Source organism: Microcaecilia unicolor, chromosome 4, assembly GCF_901765095.1.
Source record: "Microcaecilia unicolor chromosome 4, aMicUni1.1, whole genome shotgun sequence".
NCBI lineage: Eukaryota > Metazoa > Chordata > Amphibia > Gymnophiona > Siphonopidae > Microcaecilia > Microcaecilia unicolor.
This window is the reverse complement of record NC_044034.1, coordinates 232,442,083-232,460,720: the sequence shown is the minus strand read 5'-3', so window position 1 is coordinate 232,460,720 and position 18,638 is coordinate 232,442,083. Positions and strand designations below refer to the sequence as shown.

Below are 18,638 nucleotides of genomic sequence, written 5' to 3'. Positions count from 1 at the left end.
TCAATTTCTCTAGTATTACTGTATATGCAAGTCTGACTTCTTGAAGTTTACAGTTTTTGCCTTCATATCTCTATTACTGATCTGTGGTCCATTGGTTCATATTTATAGAGGGCTTGTCTATGTTTTGCATATGTGACCAAGATGTCGTATTCTGCTGGTATGTAGTTTCTGTGTAGAGATCTTTGGCAGTCCCAATTGTTCTGCTTTCTTACTAGATAATGTATTGGTGTTTTAGGATCCGGTGTAATATTTATAGTCCTTCCTTTTCACGGATAAGGTTCTTGCTCTTTAAGTCCTAGGAGTTAATGCTACAAGTCTGTACATAGTGTTTTCCAAAGGAGGGATTGTGTGTTAGCCTTACTGAGGGGACATGAAAACTTTAATATAAATTTAATTTTTTTATAACATCAGACAGTGTTTGTAAAAGAATCCTAGACCATGTGGCAGTTGAGATGGCAACCCTAGTGCGGACAGTTGGTTGTAGGGGGTGGGTGGGAGAAGGGTGCAACAGTAGAAATGACAAGGGTCCTGGTATGGGGCCATGGGAGTAGGACAAGGGAGGGGTATGGGAAGGACAAGGGAGGGTACAAGTGAGACAAGGGATGGGCATGGAGAAGGGCAGATGGGTTTTTCTATTTCAAAGTTGGCAACCCTAACTGGAAGTCAACAGCTGGAAGGTCACCATTGTACAGGACTTCACAAGTATTACTGTGCTATGGTGAAAGAAATTCCTTAGCCTGAGGCCACAACTGAAAGCACTGGGTGTGAGGTATAATTTGTGGTATCCTTCTTGGATAATCATCATGTTCAATAACCAGATCATCTATTTAATAAGATTGAAGATCTTCAGAGCATCAAGCTGGAATGGGAGGCTGCAACAATGGAAGGTTGAGTGGCACTTCTCCCTTTTGCACTCCTCCTCAGTCAGTAGACCAGTGGCAGCAGGAGAGGTATTCTACAAACCCCTGGTTCCATAGCTTCAAAATTATTCAATATGCTACCATAAACTTTTTACGTGTTATCAGCAATCTTACTCAGTTTGGGCTTTGCAGTCTTCAAAATGGTGTTTCTTCCCGATTCTCTGAGGGCTTTTGCAACACTATCAGGCTTATTTTCGAAAGAGAAGGGCGCCCATCTTCCGACACAAATCGGGAGATGGGCATCCTTCTTCTAGGATTTTGGGCGTCCTCAACTGCTTTCCGTCACAAGGACAACCAAAGTTCATGGGGGCGTGTCGGCACCGTACAGAAGGCAGGACTGGGGCGTGATTAAGAGATGGGCATCCTCAGGCTGATAATGGAAAAAAGAAGGGCAACCTTGACAAGCACTTGGCCGACTTTACTTGGTCCATTTTTTCTTGCAACAAAGCCTCAAAAAGGTGCCCGAACTGACCAGATGACCACTGGGGAATCGGGGATGACCTCCCCTTACTCCCCCAGTGGTGACCCTAAAAAAAACTTAAAAGTTTTTTTTTTACCAGCCTCAAATGTCATACCCAGCTCCATGACAGCAGTATGCAGGTCCCTGGAGCAGTTTTAGTGGGTGCAGTGCACTTCAGGCAGGCGGACCCAGGCCCACCACCCCCCTACCTGTTACACTTGTGGTGGTAAATGTGAGCCCTCCAAAACCCACCTGAAACCCACTGTAACCACATGTAGGTGCCCCCTTCACCCCTTAGGGCTATGGTAATGGTGTACAGTTGTGGGGAGTGGGTTTTGGGTGGGGTTGGGGGGCTCAGCACACAAGGTAAGGGAGCTATGTACCTGAGAGCTATTGTTATTATTTTTTTTTTTAGAAGTGCCCCCTAGTGTGCCTGGTCGGTGTCCTAGCATGTGAGGGGGGCCAGTGTACTACAAATGTTGGCTCCTCCCATGATCAAATGCCTTGCATTTCGCCGGGTTTGAGATGGCCCGGCCTGGTTTCCATTATGGCTGAAAAACGAAGCCGGCAATCTCCTCTACACCCGGCGATCGATTTAGCCGGCCCCAACCATATTTCAAAAATACAGTTGGCTCTGCCCCCTTGTGGCGCCGGCCCTGAAGATGGCCGGCCATCTACTTGGCCGGCGCCGTTCGATTATGCCCCTCCATGTCAAATGCTTTTTGAAAATCCAGATACACAATATTGACCGACTCACCTTTATCCACATGCTTATTCACCCCTTCAAAGAAACGTAGTAGATTGGTGAGACAAGATGTCCCTTGACTAAATCCATGTTGGCTTTCAGGCTTATTTTTGAAAGAGAAGGGCACCCATCTTTCGACACAAGTCGGGAGATAGGCGTCCTTCTCTCAGTGTTGCCCAAACTGGCATAATCGAAAGCCGATTTTGGGCGTCCCCAACTGCTTCCCATCGCGGGGACGACCAAAGTTCCCGGGAGCGTGTCAGAGGTGTAGCAAAGGCGGGACTTGGGCATGCCTAACAGATGGGCGTCCTCGAGTGATAATGGAAAAAAGAAGGGCGTCCCTGATGAGCACTTGGCCGACTTTACTTGGTCCATTTTTTCTCACGACCAAGCCTCAAAAGGTGCACAAACTGACCAGATGACCAATCGGGAATGACTTCCCCTGACTCCCCCAGTGGTGACTAACCCCCTCCCACCCTGAAAAAAACAACTTTAAAAACTTTTTTTGCCAGCCTGAAATGTCATACTCGGGTCCATTGCAGCAGTATGCAGGTCCCTGGGAAGGGAGGTATGTGTGTGTCAGCGGAGGCATAGCGAAGACGTGGACGTCCTTCTTTCAAACATTTTGGACGTCCTGAATGCCCCCCCCCCCCCCCCACAGGGACGGCCAAATTTCAAGGGAGTGGAGTGGAGTGGAGGAGTGGCCTAGTGGTTAGAGCTGGTCTTGCAATCCAGAGGTGACTGGTTCAAATCCCACTGCTGCTACTTGTGATCCAAAATCCAAATAAATAAATAAATAAAGGGGGTGTTGGAGGCATAGCAGACATGGACGTCCTTCTCACAGAAACATCCAGGCATGGACATCCTTCTCACAGAAACATCCACATTTTGGACATCCTCAACTGCCGTTGCAGGGATGGAGGCATAGCGAAGGTCATCCTCAACTGCCATCGCAGGGACGGAAGCATAGCGAAGGACGTCCGCAACTGCTGTTGCAGGGGCAGAGGCATAGCGAAAGACATCCTTCACCCATACTCTATTTGTATTTTTCTAAGGTTGTAGATGGCAATTTATTTAAGGTTGTAGACGGCTATTATATACGCAGCTTGTCTGCATGTATGAAGCCGTCTTTGGCATGCGCAGAGCACCACGCATAATGCTTCGCTGCTCTGCACTGGCTTCCCCTCCTTAGGAAGGAAATCATGTGCAAATGAGCTAACGGCGAGCAGCTCATTTGCATGCGATTTCCTTCATGCATGCCCATTCCTTTCCGAATCGCTAAGGGATTGGTAAGGGAAGGGCTTTTTCCGTTCAGTTAGTGCATCAGTTAGTCCACTGCAGTGCCCCCTAGGGTGCCCAGTTGGTGTCCTGGCATGTCAGGGGGACCAGTGCACTATGAATGCTGGCTCCTCCCATGACCAAAGGGCTTGCATTTGGTCATTTCTGAGATGGGCGTCCTCGGTTTCCATTATCGCAGAAAACCGGGATGACCATCTCTAAGGTCGACCTAAATGTTGATATTTGGGCGTCCCCGACCATATTATCGAAACAAAAGATGGACGCCCATCTTGTTTCGATAATATAGGTTTCCCCAGCCCCGTTCAATTATGCCCCTTTTTGTCTCATCAATCCATGCTTACTGTATGTATATGCTCAGTTATGTTGCTCAGCATTTTAACCGGCAGAACTTTATATATCCATCATGACTTTTCGAGTAGTATTCTGAAAGTGTAATGGCATTGATCATCCCATTAAGCAGACAAAGGTTTTGCAATATCTTAAAATGGAGAACGCTGATGTAGTTCTTTTACAAGAGATCCATGTATCAGGTACATAATCAGTTAAACTCATATGAGAGTTGAAGAGAATAGGGTATTCCCCATCTATCAAAAAGAAGAGTGGGGTGATCACGATATTCAAGACTACATTTAACGTCACCATAATTGCTCAGCAGCATGACTCTGTCAGCAGGTGTTTGTTCTATGATGAACAGCTATGAAAAGACAGGCTTCTGATATGTAGTGCTCCAGTAGCAAATGATTCAGAATTCTTCCAGTTTCTAATTTGGGCAAATGTTGTAAATTGCTGATGCACTCCTGGTCCTAGATGACAATTTTTCTACACATTGAAACACGTTTATGTTATCACCTGAGTGGTATTTTCATTGGCTCCTGTTTCATCGCTGCATTTAGCCCTCCCTGTATATGAGTGCATCAGAGTGAGGCACTCTGTCTTTAGTGGAATTTACTGTTAAAAGTAAGGCTTTCTTACATACTGCATCCCAGTGCTATAAGATACTGAAAAATTCCACTTAGCACAGTCCCTTGGGTGTTCAGCAGCAATGGGCAGAAGGGATGAAGCTTTTATATGTGAATGTTGACTGGGAGATTGTTTTTTTAAGCTCTGCCAATAGACAAACTCTATCAGCTAGTCTCGAGCAAACCCTCTTATTTCATAGAGCACCTTAGACCCCTTCCAAAATATAAAGGGCTGGCCTGATGGAACTACAATCAGGAACCTGGAGCATTACTTCACATGCTCTACATCTGTCTGAAAGTCTATTTGTTTTGGCAGGAAATCGGGGTGATAATTAGGAAGCTTTTTCCTATGCTACCAGCACCTTCTCTGCCAGTCATTGTCTTCCTCTCTGCTCTCAACACCTTGCACCTTTTACCATTTTCTTAGGTTGCTGGAAGATTAAAAATTACAATAAAAAAATTGAACTATAAATTTACAATTCATAAACACTTAAAATAGAATACCTAAGCATGCTGTATGGCAAATATTTTGACAGAAAGCATGGAATAATTAAAAGCAACAAATGGGAAACTACAGTGTTTTAACACAAAATCAACTGTGACCCTCTGGGCAAAAAGATACTAAAAGTGGAGTATGTGACTTATTTACATCACAAGATAGTGAAATATCAGCTGCATAATCCTGCAAAATTTTAGCCTCAGGTATGGACTAATTATCTCTTTAAAAAATGAGAAATGTTTATCAATAACAAAAATATTAACCCCAGAAATCACATACCCCACTTTAGGTACCTCCAGTTTTTAGGTGTTAGAACATGAAAAATATCAAAGTTGAGAAAACATTGAATAGTCCCATTCTATTGACTCTATAGCACACAACATTTTCAAAAATAAAAGTTGCTCCTCCCCTTTTACAACCTTTATCTCTGTTATTTTTAACCCCACTTTTGGAACTGTTTTGCGCAATGGGTCACATATTTGCAAATTATAATCAAATTAATCTACCAGTCTATAAATTATATACTTACAGAGCACACAACTACGTAGATAAAGAGTCCTATAACCTTTAGGTTATTTAAGTAGTGCCTGAAAAATAAGAACTTTAGTTTATACAAACATTTTGGAAGAACAAGAAAATTATCAATCCACTGTGGGGTTCACTGACAGGCCTTGAGTCCCACAAAGAAATCAAGTTTAAAAGTTAAATTAATTTGGATGGTACCTCCTTTGTATGCTAGTCTGCTTTGTGTATATTCATTAAGAGTATTCTGAAATCCTCAACCGCTTGCAAAACTGAATACCACTTGGTCTAGACCAAATAAATTCTTTGAGCTTTTTGAACTCATAGAAGCAGATATTGAAAGAGTTTAGGGGGTAATAATACAGGTATGGTCAAAGTCAGGCTTTTACTGCAGGTTATTCACTCCCATAGTACAAGCGCAATGCTGCTTGCAGTCAACCTCAAAAGCAGTGTTATCTTCCATCCCAGGATCATTGGGCTGCAAAGTTGTAGTCCAATGCTCCCAGGCCGCTTCTAAAAGGGACCAGGAGGTAATATTTCCCCCTTCCTATGAAGCCTCCCCTTTGCTAGAACCCCTCAATGGTCTCCCAACTCCAAGCCCATGAATGGTTCCCCGAACAAGCCTGCCCCCCCCCCCCCCTTAGCTCCACCACCTGGGCCTACCTAGCATATCCCAATGGATGTAATGGATCAGGGCAGGAGTGATCTTAACTGACTCCTGCCCATTCTAGCATCAGGTTGAATGTGGGACAGTGACCACTAGTGATAGTCATACTACCACTAGGGGTCAGCTTTCCTTATAAAGTATTCGCTAGGTAGAACAGGGGGGCTATGGGGTCTGGGGGGAATTAGAGGAGAGAGAAGCCATCAAGGGGGCTCAAAATTAGGGGGCCCTTGGTGGCTTTGAGTTGGAGGCCATTCTGGCAATAAAACGATGTTTGCAGCCCGATGCTCCCAGGATGGAGAAATACTGTCAGTATTATACTGATGGTATTTTTCCAGGAATAACATTGCTTGTTGGTGTCCACTGCAAGCCAAGCTGCAAGATTTACATAGTAATGAGGTGTTTCACATGCTTTGCATTTCATTACTATGTATCATGCGATACCAAATATTAATATTATGGACGAATTCAAAAAGGTTTTTAAAATGATTTTTTCCAGCAAGTATTTGATATCCCCTCTTAAGGTCAAATCTCAGACTGTCAGAATATTGTTGACCCTGTTGTTTTATATTATAATTATGTTGTGTGGTTTGTAAAATGTCTATTACTATTATGAGTGTGTATTGTTCTCCACTCAGGGTTGCAACTGAAAATAAAAGGTTTAAACGTGCCAGGGGGAAGGAAGGAACGGAGAGGACAGCTGTCGGGGAGTGGAGGGAGGGCAGGTGGGGCTGGGTAGGAACTGAAAACGGGGAGTTGGGAAGTTACTGGACATGGATGGGATGGGTGGAGGGGGATCAAAGGAGAATTGTTGGACGTGGATAGAGGGAGGACAGAGGAGAATTGCTGGACATGGATGGAAGAGAAGGGCAGGGGAGAGAGGCAAAATCACTGGACATGGAGGGGAGGGCAGGCGCAGAGAAGAATCACTGGACATGGAAGGAAGGGGCAGAGGAGAATCGCTGGACATGGAGGGGAGGGGAGGGCAGGGGAGAGAAGAGAAATCGCTGAACATGGAGGGGAGGGCAGAGGAGTGAGGAGAATTGCTGGGCATGGATGGATGGAGGGGGCAGGAGAGAGAGGACATTTGCTGGATATGGATGGAGGAGAGGACAGGGGAGAATGTAGAGCTGCTGGACATGGATGGAGAGGAGGGAACTAGAACTCGGGGACTGAAAAGGGGGAGCTGGGGAAGTCACTGGACATGGAGGGGAGGAAGGGGGGGTCAAAGGAAAATTGTTGGACATAGATAGGGGGAAGGCAGAGGAGAATCGCTGAACATGGATGGGAGGGGAGGGCAGGGGGAGAGAAGAGAAATTGCTGGACATGGAGAGGAGGGGAGGGCAGGGGAGAGAGGAGAGTTGCTGGACATGGATGGAGGGGAGGTAAGACAAGAAGGAGATGCACATGGACGGAGGAGAGGGCAGGGGGAAATTGCTGGACATGGAGGGGAGGGCAGGGGAGAGAGGACAATTGCTGGACATGGATGGATGGATGGAGGGGGCAGGGGAGAGAGGAAATTTGCTGGATATGGATGGATGGAGGAGAGGGCAGGGGAGAATGGACAGTTGCTGGTCATGGGTGGATGGAGGGGAGGGAAGTCAGGAAGGAGATGCACACGGATGGAGGGGAGGGAAGAGAGGAGAAATGCTGGACATGGATGGAGTGGAGGGCAGGGAAGAAAGGAGAAATGTTGGACAAGGATGGAGGGAAGGAAAGACAAAGGAAGGAGATGTACATGGATGAAGGGGAAGGGAGAAAGGAAAAATGCTGGACATGGATGGAGGAAAGGGAAGACAGAGGAAGTAGATGCACATGGATGGAGGGAAGGGGAGTAAGGAGAAATGCTGGATATGGATAGAGGAGAAACTGCTGAGTTTAAGGGCTGGATCGGAACACTTTGAGGGCAGATACTGAAACTCAAGGAAAGATAGGGACAGGGCTACAGATGGTAGACAGGATGCATAAAGACAGAGGAGGATGGTGGACCTGGTGAGTGAAAAAATATCAAATGGAAAGAAGACATTGCATAAAACAGAAGACACTGGGACGAAAGCGAATAGAAAAAATTGGAATATGTCAGATTTTGGAAATGTGCATCCGTGATATTTTGCATGTAAGTTTCAATTTTTCTAGTATTGCTGCATGCCAAGTCTGACTTCTTGAGGTAACTTTCCAGTTCAGTATTTTGCCTTCATATTTTTTTTATTTCTAGTTCCTTGTGTCATATCTGTTGTGTCATGTGTTTTTCATGTGTGATCAAGGTGCAGTATTCTGCTAGTGTGTAGTATTTGCAGCCCTTATTGTTTTGGGCTTTTTTTTTCACTAGGTAGTGTACTGGTGTTTTAGAGCCAGATGTAATTACAGTGCTGCCTTTCCACGCATAAGGTTATAGCTCATCCTATCCTTGGAATTAATGCTGTTATGGTTTGGTAACGTTATGAGTGTGTTTTTGCACAAGTTTGTGTATAGTGTTTTGCTGTGGAGAGATTGTGTGTTGGCCTTACTGAGGTGGCACCAAAACACCAGAAAGAGTTTTAGAGCCTAAATCATGACACACTACCTCTTGAAGGATCTACATATAGAGCTTATGCATTTCTAAGGTCTACACTGGCATGGTATGGGAAAGGGGGTGGGGAAATACTACTGCAGAGGAAGAGGGAGTGCTGAGTAAGGAGGAAAGAAGGAAGGAATATGCTAATATGCCACGCCTCATCCTTTGCCCCCCCCCCCCCCCCAACAAATGAAACAGTCAAACTATGCCCATGCATTTTCATCATCCTTTTCTGTACCTTTTCTAATTCTGCTATATCTTTTTTGAGATGCGGTGACCAGAATTGCACACAGTATTTGAGATGCGGTCGCACCATGGAGTGACAACAATCAGAACACAATCTTCCTCTCCAAGCTCCTCTATGAAGCAGCAACAAAGGGGAGTTTTAAAGGACAGGTCACAGTGGCATTTGTTCATTTTCATATCAGGTCTAGATATAGATGTTCCCATTTTCTGGTTGTATGTCGGTGTCACAGATACAGGGGCCTTAGCAATCTGTCACAGAACCCAGGGATGGTGAGCCCTTGGACCAAAGCCGGAGCTTTGGCAGACAAGCCACCTGGGCGGGCAGGAACAGAGCTTGACTTAACAGAGAGCAGGAAACAAACACAGCAGACAAAGGATTAAGCAGACTAAAGGGAAGAGCTGCTTCTAATACACAAGTCAGCAAAGGAGAATTGCTCAAAAGAGCCAGGTAACAAACACAGCACACAAAGGGGTAAAAGCAGATAAAAAGGAAAAGCTGCTTCTAACTACAAAAGTCAGGAAAGGGGCAGAGCTCACAAGAGCTAAAGGACAAACACTGCACACAAAGAGTTAAAGCAGGCTACAGGGAAGACTAAACAAACAAAGAAGAAACGTGTTTACCACAGACTAGCCAGCACCCACAGCTGGGAAGGGAAAGGCAAGACAGACGGAGCGAAGCAGCACACAGCTGCACAGCAGTGAAGTAATCAGGGATGAGACTAGCTTCTACAGAGTCTCAGAACAAACAGACAAGAACTACACACACCCAGAAACAGTATAGGCAGAGCTTGAAAACAAAGCTAACTGAAAAGTAGTCCATTCAGGTACAAACAAGAACCACACACTCAGGGAAACAGAACAGAGCTTTGCTGGAGAGCAAGGCTAACGGGAAAGTAATCCATACAGGTTCAAACCAGAAGCACACACACAGGGAAACATAACAGGCTTTGCTTGAGAGCAAGGCTAACGGGAAAGTAATCCATACAGGTTCAAACCAGAAGCACACACACACAGAGACAAGGGCTGTGCCCGGAGGTACCACTAACAAGAAGACCAGTCCCCTCAGAATCAAACAACAGTAGAACAAGACAAGGGAAAATAGACCTGTTGCAAAGGCAACCCAGGAAAGTTTCCCAGGGCCTTATAAAGGAGATGGCTGATGATGTCACACTGGACAATGAAGCTTGGAAGCAGAGAGACCAAAGTGATGCTTGGCTAGCAGGAACATCAACAGCATGGAAAGAGTCTGGAGGGGTCACAGAGCCAGATACAGAGAATCAGAAGGTCTGGACATAAAGGCACGGCCACAGCCGTGACAGTCAGTCCTCTGTATGTTGTCATGTTCAGATGTCTAGAGTTTGATACCACACCTCTTCTGGCCACATCCATATGGGGACAGCAATGTAACTAGGACATTCCCTGTACTGTTTTTGCAAAATTGTTTTTTGGACATTCCCTAGATATGGACAGTCCTTCACTCTTTTTGGACGTCCATTTCACAAATAGGGCTTGTAAAATAAATGCCTTATTGTCTCAGTGTTATATAAAATATGAAAAGAATTCTAATTCAGAAAAATTTTGTTGTTGCATTCACTTCTACAGGATAGTTTTTCCCAAAAAATAAAGTGAACCTTTTAAATTAAATCCTAGAAACCAAAGAAGAAAGAATAACATTTCATTTTACCTTATCTGCATCGTACCTTAAGTTTGAAATATTTAATTTTAGGTGAAAAATGTCTTGCAGTTCACATTTTTCTGAAGAAGTAGAGCTAAACAAACTGTCATCTTCACTCTCCAGCAGGCATCTTTGTTCACATTCTGCTGAGCTGTTCTTCCAAGACTCATAATCCACAGTGAAGTCAGGTTTGGGGAGAGTTGTGCATTTTAACCTACATATAAAAATTAATCGTGTTAAAAATTTTACTTAGCAGCAAAAAATGATTTCACAATTTAACTATACTCAAAAATGATCAATTTAAATTTAAGAGGCCAATTCAAAAAAAAGGTCTGAACTCCTAAATCTGATCTCCCAAGTTACAAGCTTATTTTCAGCCAGACCAAGGGACCTAAGTTCACTGAAAATAGATTCCTAACGTTAAGTGCCTGAAACCTAGTCCCTTAAATTTAGGGCTGCTTTAGGCTCCTAAATTACTGGAAATCAGCTTTTGGTACCTAACTTTTCTTCTTTACCTCAACCTCTCATATGGCCTCACTTACATTTTAGGAACCTATATGTAGACAGCTAGTAAAATAGATGCCTAAATTTAGGATCTCAGATAGGGAAAATTTTAATTTTACTATATCTAGGCACCTAACTCCTTAACAGGTTGCTAGACACATATAAACATGACAGCTTAGCAATCATTTTTTGTGAATTTTCGCTACAGATCCAAATGAGCTCCTGGAACATCTGCACACATAGCAAAACTTTGTGAGAAATGTTTCACTCATTGCCATTACAGAGAATTTAACACATTTCAGACCATGGGATTTCCCCCACCCGCACCCCCAATTTTTTTTTTTAAATACACACTCTTTGCGCACTCTTTCTCTGGTTGAAGACTGGGCAACTTTAGTTCGTTTTAAATTGAATACAGATAAAATGAAACTTATCTGGTTTGGCACCCCATTCATATCTTCTCCTCCACTGACATTTTCACTAAATGGTTTTCAAATTAGAGCCATCTTTAAGAACTTTAGGAGTAATTGTTAGATTCCTGCCTTACTATGAGTAGAGAGATTCGGTAACCATGTTAGTCCACTTTTAAAGGTAATCAATAGAAACAGCATAAAATAAAACATAGAAAAGAAAATAAGATGATACCTTTTTTTATTGGACTAACAATACATTTTTTGATTAGCTTTCGAAGGTAGCCTTTCTTCTTCAGATCAGGAATATGCACTCTCTGTTTCTCACCTAGCCCATCCCTCCCTCATCCCTTCGGACTGCCACTGAAATACTTTGATGTTTCACTTATATATGCTGTTACTTATCAAAATTAGCTTATTTCTGATCTGACGAAGATGCTGGAGACTATGGGGTGTTGAGGGGGAGGGAAGGCGATGCTGCAGACTATGTGGGGTTGAGAGGGAGGGAAGGAATGAGATGATAGAGACCATGGAGCAGGTGGGATGCTGGATATCATAGACAGGAAGGAGAGAGATGCTAGTGATTGGAGGATAGAGATGCTGTAGAACATGTGGGGGGGGGGGGGGTTGAAAGGAAGGGAAGGAGAGAGATGCTGGAGACCCTGGGAGGGTGAAATTCTGGACACTATAGGCAGGGGGCGGGAGAAGAGAAGCAGAGATGCTGACTAATAATAATAATAATAAAGATAATTACAGGTGATATGAATGTGCTAATGGATCCCACAATTGACCATTTGGGGGAAGAAAACAAGAGAGTAGAGTACAGGAAAGGGACGCGAGTGTTGAAAGAATTCAGTAATTCTCTCTCTGTGATAGATGTGTGGCGGAATCTGCACCCTGATTCAAGAGAATATACACATCAGTCCAGAGCACATGGGACTTGGGGCAGATTAGATTATATGTTTATCTCACCAGCTTTATTTCAGTGTGTCCGAGATACAAAGATAGAAGAGATATTGATTTCCGACCACAGCCCGGTCTGGTTAGAATTGGGTGCACCACACAACTTTCAATTACACAGACAATGGAGATTTCCCAATCACCTAGTAAAAGATAAATCTTTCCAAAAATACTTGGCTAAAAAATGGGAAGAGTATGAATCATTTAACAGAGAACATAAATCTGATCCACAATTGTTTTGGTGTACTGGTAAGGCGGTACTCCGGGGGGACCTAATTGCTTATGTAGCGAGTAAACGGAAAAAGAATGCAGCTAGCCTCTTACACCTGAACAGGCAACTTCAGAAGGCTAGGCGCCGATATACGGAGCGGCAAACCACAGAAAATAGGGAGGCCTATCTGTCTGTTCAGGCAGCTGTGAACTCACTGTTACATGAAAGAGTGGTAAAAAATAGGACTTTCCTAAAATATAGATTCCACAGATTTGGAAACAGAGTAGGGAGTATGCTGGCCCGGGTGGCCCGGAAAAGGGGAGGGGGCAGAACTATATCGGTTCTGAAAGACAAGAAGGGCAACATTACTAATAGACCGGATAAGATCCTTCAAATACTTCAGGAGCATTTTGCGCAACTATACACCGCTGAACAGCCAATTAGGAAATCACATATAAACGAATTTCTTAGAAAAGCTCAAATGCCAAAACTTGGAGATTCCGATATCGCTTGCTTAGAGGCCCCCATCCTGCCCAAAGAGTTATCTGAAGCTATAAAGGGGTTAAAGTCGTATTCGGCGCCAGGGATGGATGGGTACTCCGGGGAATTTTATAAAATGCTGCAACCCCAATTGATACGGCCACTCTTTGAATATCATCAAGCGGTGGTCCAAGAAGGGAGATTCCCATTGCATGAAAACACTGCTTGTATATCATTACTGTTGAAACCAGGGAAGGCTGCAGAGGAGCCAGAGTCTTACAGGCCCATATCATTAATTAACGTAGACATTAAGCTCCTGGCGAAGATTTTGGCCGCACGACTCAACAAGTGCATACCCAATGTGATCGAGCCAGCACAGGTGGGATTCCTTCCCAATAGACACTCAGTGTTACATATCCGGAGAGTTCTACTCGCAATGGCAAGATGCCGATCCGAGGGGACTCCCGGAATATTGATAAGTCTAGATGCCACTAAGGCTTTTGACAGGGTAGGGTGGGATTTTCTATTTCATATATTAGATTGGATTGGGATCCCTATTGGAGTAAAACAGGCAATAGAGGCTTTGTACACTGGTATGGAAGCACATGTAACAGCAAACGGGGGGCTCTCGTCAAGATTCCAGATAGGTAGGGGAACAAGGCAGGGCTGCCCCTTGTCACCACTCCTGTTCGACCTAACCCTGGAACCATTGCTACGTCTTTTAAATTATGACCCTAGAATCAGTGGAGTGCAATTGGGAGAACAGGAGGTTCGTGCGCTGGCTTATGCTGACGACGTCCTCCTGGTGCTGACCAATCCACAAGAGTCCTTCCAAGCAGCCCTGACACTGATAGAGGAATATGGGACATTGTCCGGGTTTAGCCTCAATCTCTCCAAGTCCTGCGCGATGTCTATGGACACTGATACTGATTTACGATGAGAAGGGGAAGCTCCTCTTAGGTGGGAGGCAGCGAAAATGAAGTATTTGGGGGTATACATTACCAGAGCTGGAACCTCCATGTATAGGGAGAACATTGCCCCATTGTTGGAGATGACTAAGAGTAAGCTGTTGATGTGGAGGGAGCTACCACTCTCTATTTGGGGTAGAATTGCGTTATTCAACATGGTGGTTGCTCCCAGATGGCTTTATGTCTTTCAACAACTACCACTCTTTCTGAAAAATAGAGATGATAAGCAGTTGCAGCGTTTAATACAAGCATATTTGTGGCAAGGGAAGAAACCCAGAATGCCATACAATCAGATAGCGACCCCGAGAGAGGGGGGCGGTATGGGACTTTTAAATATTAAATATTTGGCAATAGCGAGTTCAATGCGGCACATAAATGATTGGTATCGGGGTACATCGGATTTCTCCATTACACCAATGGAGACCTCGATGTTTAAAGGTACTCACTTTAGTCACTTACTCCACTCTGGAACCCCGTTGCCTACAGCGGCATTCCAGAGACATCCTTTACTGAAATCTCTTAGGGAAACTTGGAGGTGGGTGTGTAGACGTCACCGTTTCTCCCCCCGAGTAACCCCCTGGATGTCAATATGTGATAACCCAGCTTTCCCCCCAGGCCAGGGGATCAGTATATTTAGCAAATGGGCAAAAAAGGGGATCATATATCTGGCACATATAGTTACAGAGGAGGGGCGCATACACACGTACCGGGAACTCCAATCCCGGTACGGGATTCCTCCGACACAACAATTTGCATATTACCAGTTGCATCATTATGTAGCCTCCCTAGAATGGACAGACCTCACGGAAGACGTGGTGGAAGTTCTCACAGAAGAGTTTACCTTGGGAGCACAGCTTAAGGTACCACTAAAATTCCACCACCAGCAACTCAAAGATACCACAGAAGAGATAGACTTCAGGCGATTAGCGCAAGAGTGGTCAAAGGACTTAGGGTGTACACTTACTGAGGAAGAATACAGATCATATTTGAAGTCCATATATAGGCAGCGGCTTTCTATCCCGCAACGGGAGCGGCTATATCGGTGGATGCTTAGAACACATATTTCTCCTCACAGAGCACAAAAAGCGGGGTTTGACACAACAGGGGCATGCCCTAAATGTAATCAGGGTGCGGCCTCTCTTGGTCATATGTTCTGGAGCTGTCCCTATATTGGGCGGTTCTGGAGACAGGTCCTAGAGGGGATGGCACAAATATGGCACTGTACCCTTGTATGGGAGCCTACAATTTTATTTAATATCTTTAGTTATACTGCAGACCCCCCAGAAGGCTTCAGGGCATTTGCAAAGACAGCAATGTATTTTGGGATAACATCCATATTGCAATTTTGGAGAGCGAAAGAGGGGCCCCCCCTGCAGATATGGCGCTCACAGTTAGTGAAACAAATGAGAATTGATAGGTGTGGAGTAGCAGATTTGGACAGTGTAGCGGGCCTTAGGTTTAGGGCACAATGGGAGGCACTGTGGGTCACCTAGAGCAAGAAGTTTATTGCTAAATTTTTGATTTATACTCGGCTCCACCTCCTATCCTACATTAAACGGGGAACCTGGTGACGTGACTACAAGTTGTGGGGAGCTCCTTGTTAAGAAGACCCCTGGCCCAGATTCTGACACGCAGATAGGCAACTTGTTTAGATAAGATGTCGTGCCCGGCATCACCTCATTTGATATATGCGAGAGACCCAAACATTACCTATTGTTGAACCCGAGGGAGTCCAGAAGGGAAGGGTAGAGGGAGGGTTTGGTTAGTCAAGAGTAGAGAAGAAATGCACATTACAGAATGCACGGGCTAAACACTTTGCACATGTTGTTTTGGTATTAAAGAACACAGTGATAAAGCCCAAGCAGAGCTAGTAGACAACCAGAGGGAGGGAGGGAGGGTGGACGGGAGATTATGGGAGAAAAATAAAAGCAATATTGTAATTTATTATGTTGAATGTATGACACTGGACGATATCCATTGTAATGTAATTTTATTGATAAGCATTTGTTAATTGTACATGTCAACCAATAAACAAGATTTAAACAATAATAATAATAAAATTTTAATTCTAACCCGCTGTATCAGAATCATTCTAAGCGAACAAAAATTACATACAAAGTAAAACAAAAATCACAATACAAGCCAAAAAATACATAATATAAAACTAATATAAAACCATATCTAACTACGGCTTAAAATATACAATACGGTATTAAACTAATGGTCCATATGCTTGAATGAACATGTGGGTTTTTAATTCTCTCTTAAACTGAGCAATACTCTGCAAGGACCAAATTTCAATAGGCAAGCTGTTCCTTAATTTAGGACCTTTGTTATAAAACATAGAAGATCTATGCTCTTCTAAATGAACCTACATAAAAGATGGAATTTCAAATAGCTGTTTTTGAGATGATCTAAGAGCACGATGGGGAAGAGAAGGAGAGACATGCTAGAGACTATGGGGGAGGGAGAAAGATGCTGCAGACCATGAGGGGTTGAGAGGGAGGGAAGAAGACAGGTGCTGGATAAAATGGGGGAAAGGAATAGGGAAGGAGAGAAATGCTTGATACCATATGGGAAAGTTTGAGAGGGACAGAGGGATGGAGAGATATGTCATATGACATAGGATAGTATGGATGAGTTGAGTGTGGAGCTTGGGCACCCCCAAACAAAAAAGCGTTCCACTGCCCCTTAGTAAAAGGGCTTCTAAGGTTTCTAAGATTGGAAATTCTACTTCCTTCTTTGATCTATGCCATATTTCTATAGGGACAAAACAGGCCCTGTATATGGCACTATGTACCATTATGAACCTGACTTTCTTGTAACAGGAACTTAGGCCAGTTTCTCTGCAGAGATTTGTTTGCAGACCTCAGGCACATTGCTGACACACAGTGGCGTACCAAGGGGGGGCGGTGGGGGCGGTCCGCCCCGGGTGCACGCCGCTGGAGGGGTGCCGCGCGTCTGTCGGCAACGCTTGTTCCCTGCTTCCTCTGCCCCGGAACGGGTTACTTCCTGTTCCGGGGCAGAGGGAACAGGGAACGAGCGAAGCCGACAGGCGCATGGCACCCCCCCCCCCAGCAGGTAAAGATGCACCCGGGGGGGATGTCTTTTCGCTGTGGGGGAGGTCGTGTCTGTCGTTTCGCCGCTGGGGGGGGGGGGCTGCGCGTCTGTCGGCAACGCTCGTTCCCTGCTCCCTCTGCCCCAGAACAGGAAGTAACCCGTTCCGGGGCAGAGGGAGCAGGGAACGAGTGTTGCCGACAGACGCGTGGCACCCCCCCAGCAGGCAAAGATGCACCCGGGGGGGTGTCCGTCATTTTGCCGGGGGGGGGGGCACATCGGCAATCCGCCCCGGGTGTCAGCCACCCTAGGAACGCCACTGCTGACACATCAAGGCCTGAGCAAGACAAAGTAACTTTTAATAACAATCCTGTTTTCAGAGCTGAAGGACTTCATGGTCAGAAGAAATCAGTTGTTTGGTCCCCCAAAGACACAGCACTGGAAAACATCAGACTATGTTATTCTAGTCAGCATGGCACCAAATCAGAGGAATGGGTATAAGAACCTTGTCCATAAGCATAATAGCTAGTTGGCTGTTCACGCGAGAGCTGCTATCAGCTGGCCCTAGCCAGCCACATGTTGAAGGCTCATTAATCTGTGACATCAGCTGCTTGCATGCTCTTGCCCAGCTGGGGAGAACTTACCTGCAGACCGACTGGGATCACCTGCTGCCGACTGACCATCCGGAGGAAGAGTGTGTCTGCCATCCCTGCTTTGTTGCCTGCTTCCTTCATCAAGAAACAGACTGGCTTCAGTTCTAAAGTTCGTGAGTGTGGGGGAGCCTTTTTCATTAGTCTGGTTGACTTCTCTCTTTTGTTTTATAGTACCTAGGGTGTTAGGAGTTCTAATAATTCAGGACTAGGTGCAAGTGTGTTTTATCTTTATTCCACCTTGACAGGTACTTAAAACTTGGTACTTTACCATCATTTTGGGTAGTTCTGCATAAGTGCATTGTCTCTGACTGACACTGTTTTACTGCTACATGATAATAAGCTTACTGCTACCAATATTTCTAACAAACCAGCTTTTCTATTTTTCTTATAATATCTGAGCCTTGTGTCCTATTCTTTCAGTGTTATCTTAGACTAAGTATTCAGATCTGTAAGAGAGAGGTTGTGACCCATCCATTCCAGAGTGCTAAATTTCTACTGTCTGTCATCTTTTTAACTTCCCTCATTGCCCACTCTCTATCTGGGACCAGGTAATTGTGATTAGTCCCCACATTTCTATAATCAAGGCATTAAAAGAGTTTCATTACTCCCTATTTTGGAAATTGTTAATAAATTATTTGTTGAAGGAATATACCCAAACCTTTGAAGAAAACTGCTGTGTGACCTCCGATTAAAAATCCATCTTTAGAGCCTTTGAAGATAGGTAATTACAAGCCTATGGGCCCTATTTACTAAGCCATACTGTAGGTGTGCTAACGTTTTAGTGCATTGTAAAAATTAGCACGCACTAATGCTAGAAACACCCATATACTCCTATGGGTGTCTCTAGCATTA

The 18,638-nt window shown here is 44.6% G+C and overlaps 1 protein-coding gene across 1 annotated transcript in view; it reads right to left on the bottom strand.

Moving 5' to 3' along the window:
* The window catches only part of OCA2 (OCA2 melanosomal transmembrane protein), a 229,932-nt gene that overhangs the window by 182,622 nt on the left and 28,672 nt on the right, over nucleotides 1-18,638 (bottom strand). Inside the window, exons 4-5 of the mRNA XM_030201311.1 lie at nucleotides 10,569-10,757; nucleotides 5,412-5,469 (exon numbers count right to left, since the gene is read on the bottom strand). Coding sequence (XP_030057171.1) covers nucleotides 5,412-5,469; nucleotides 10,569-10,757 — 247 coding nt within the window. The remainder of the gene's footprint in view (nucleotides 1-5,411; nucleotides 5,470-10,568; nucleotides 10,758-18,638) is intronic.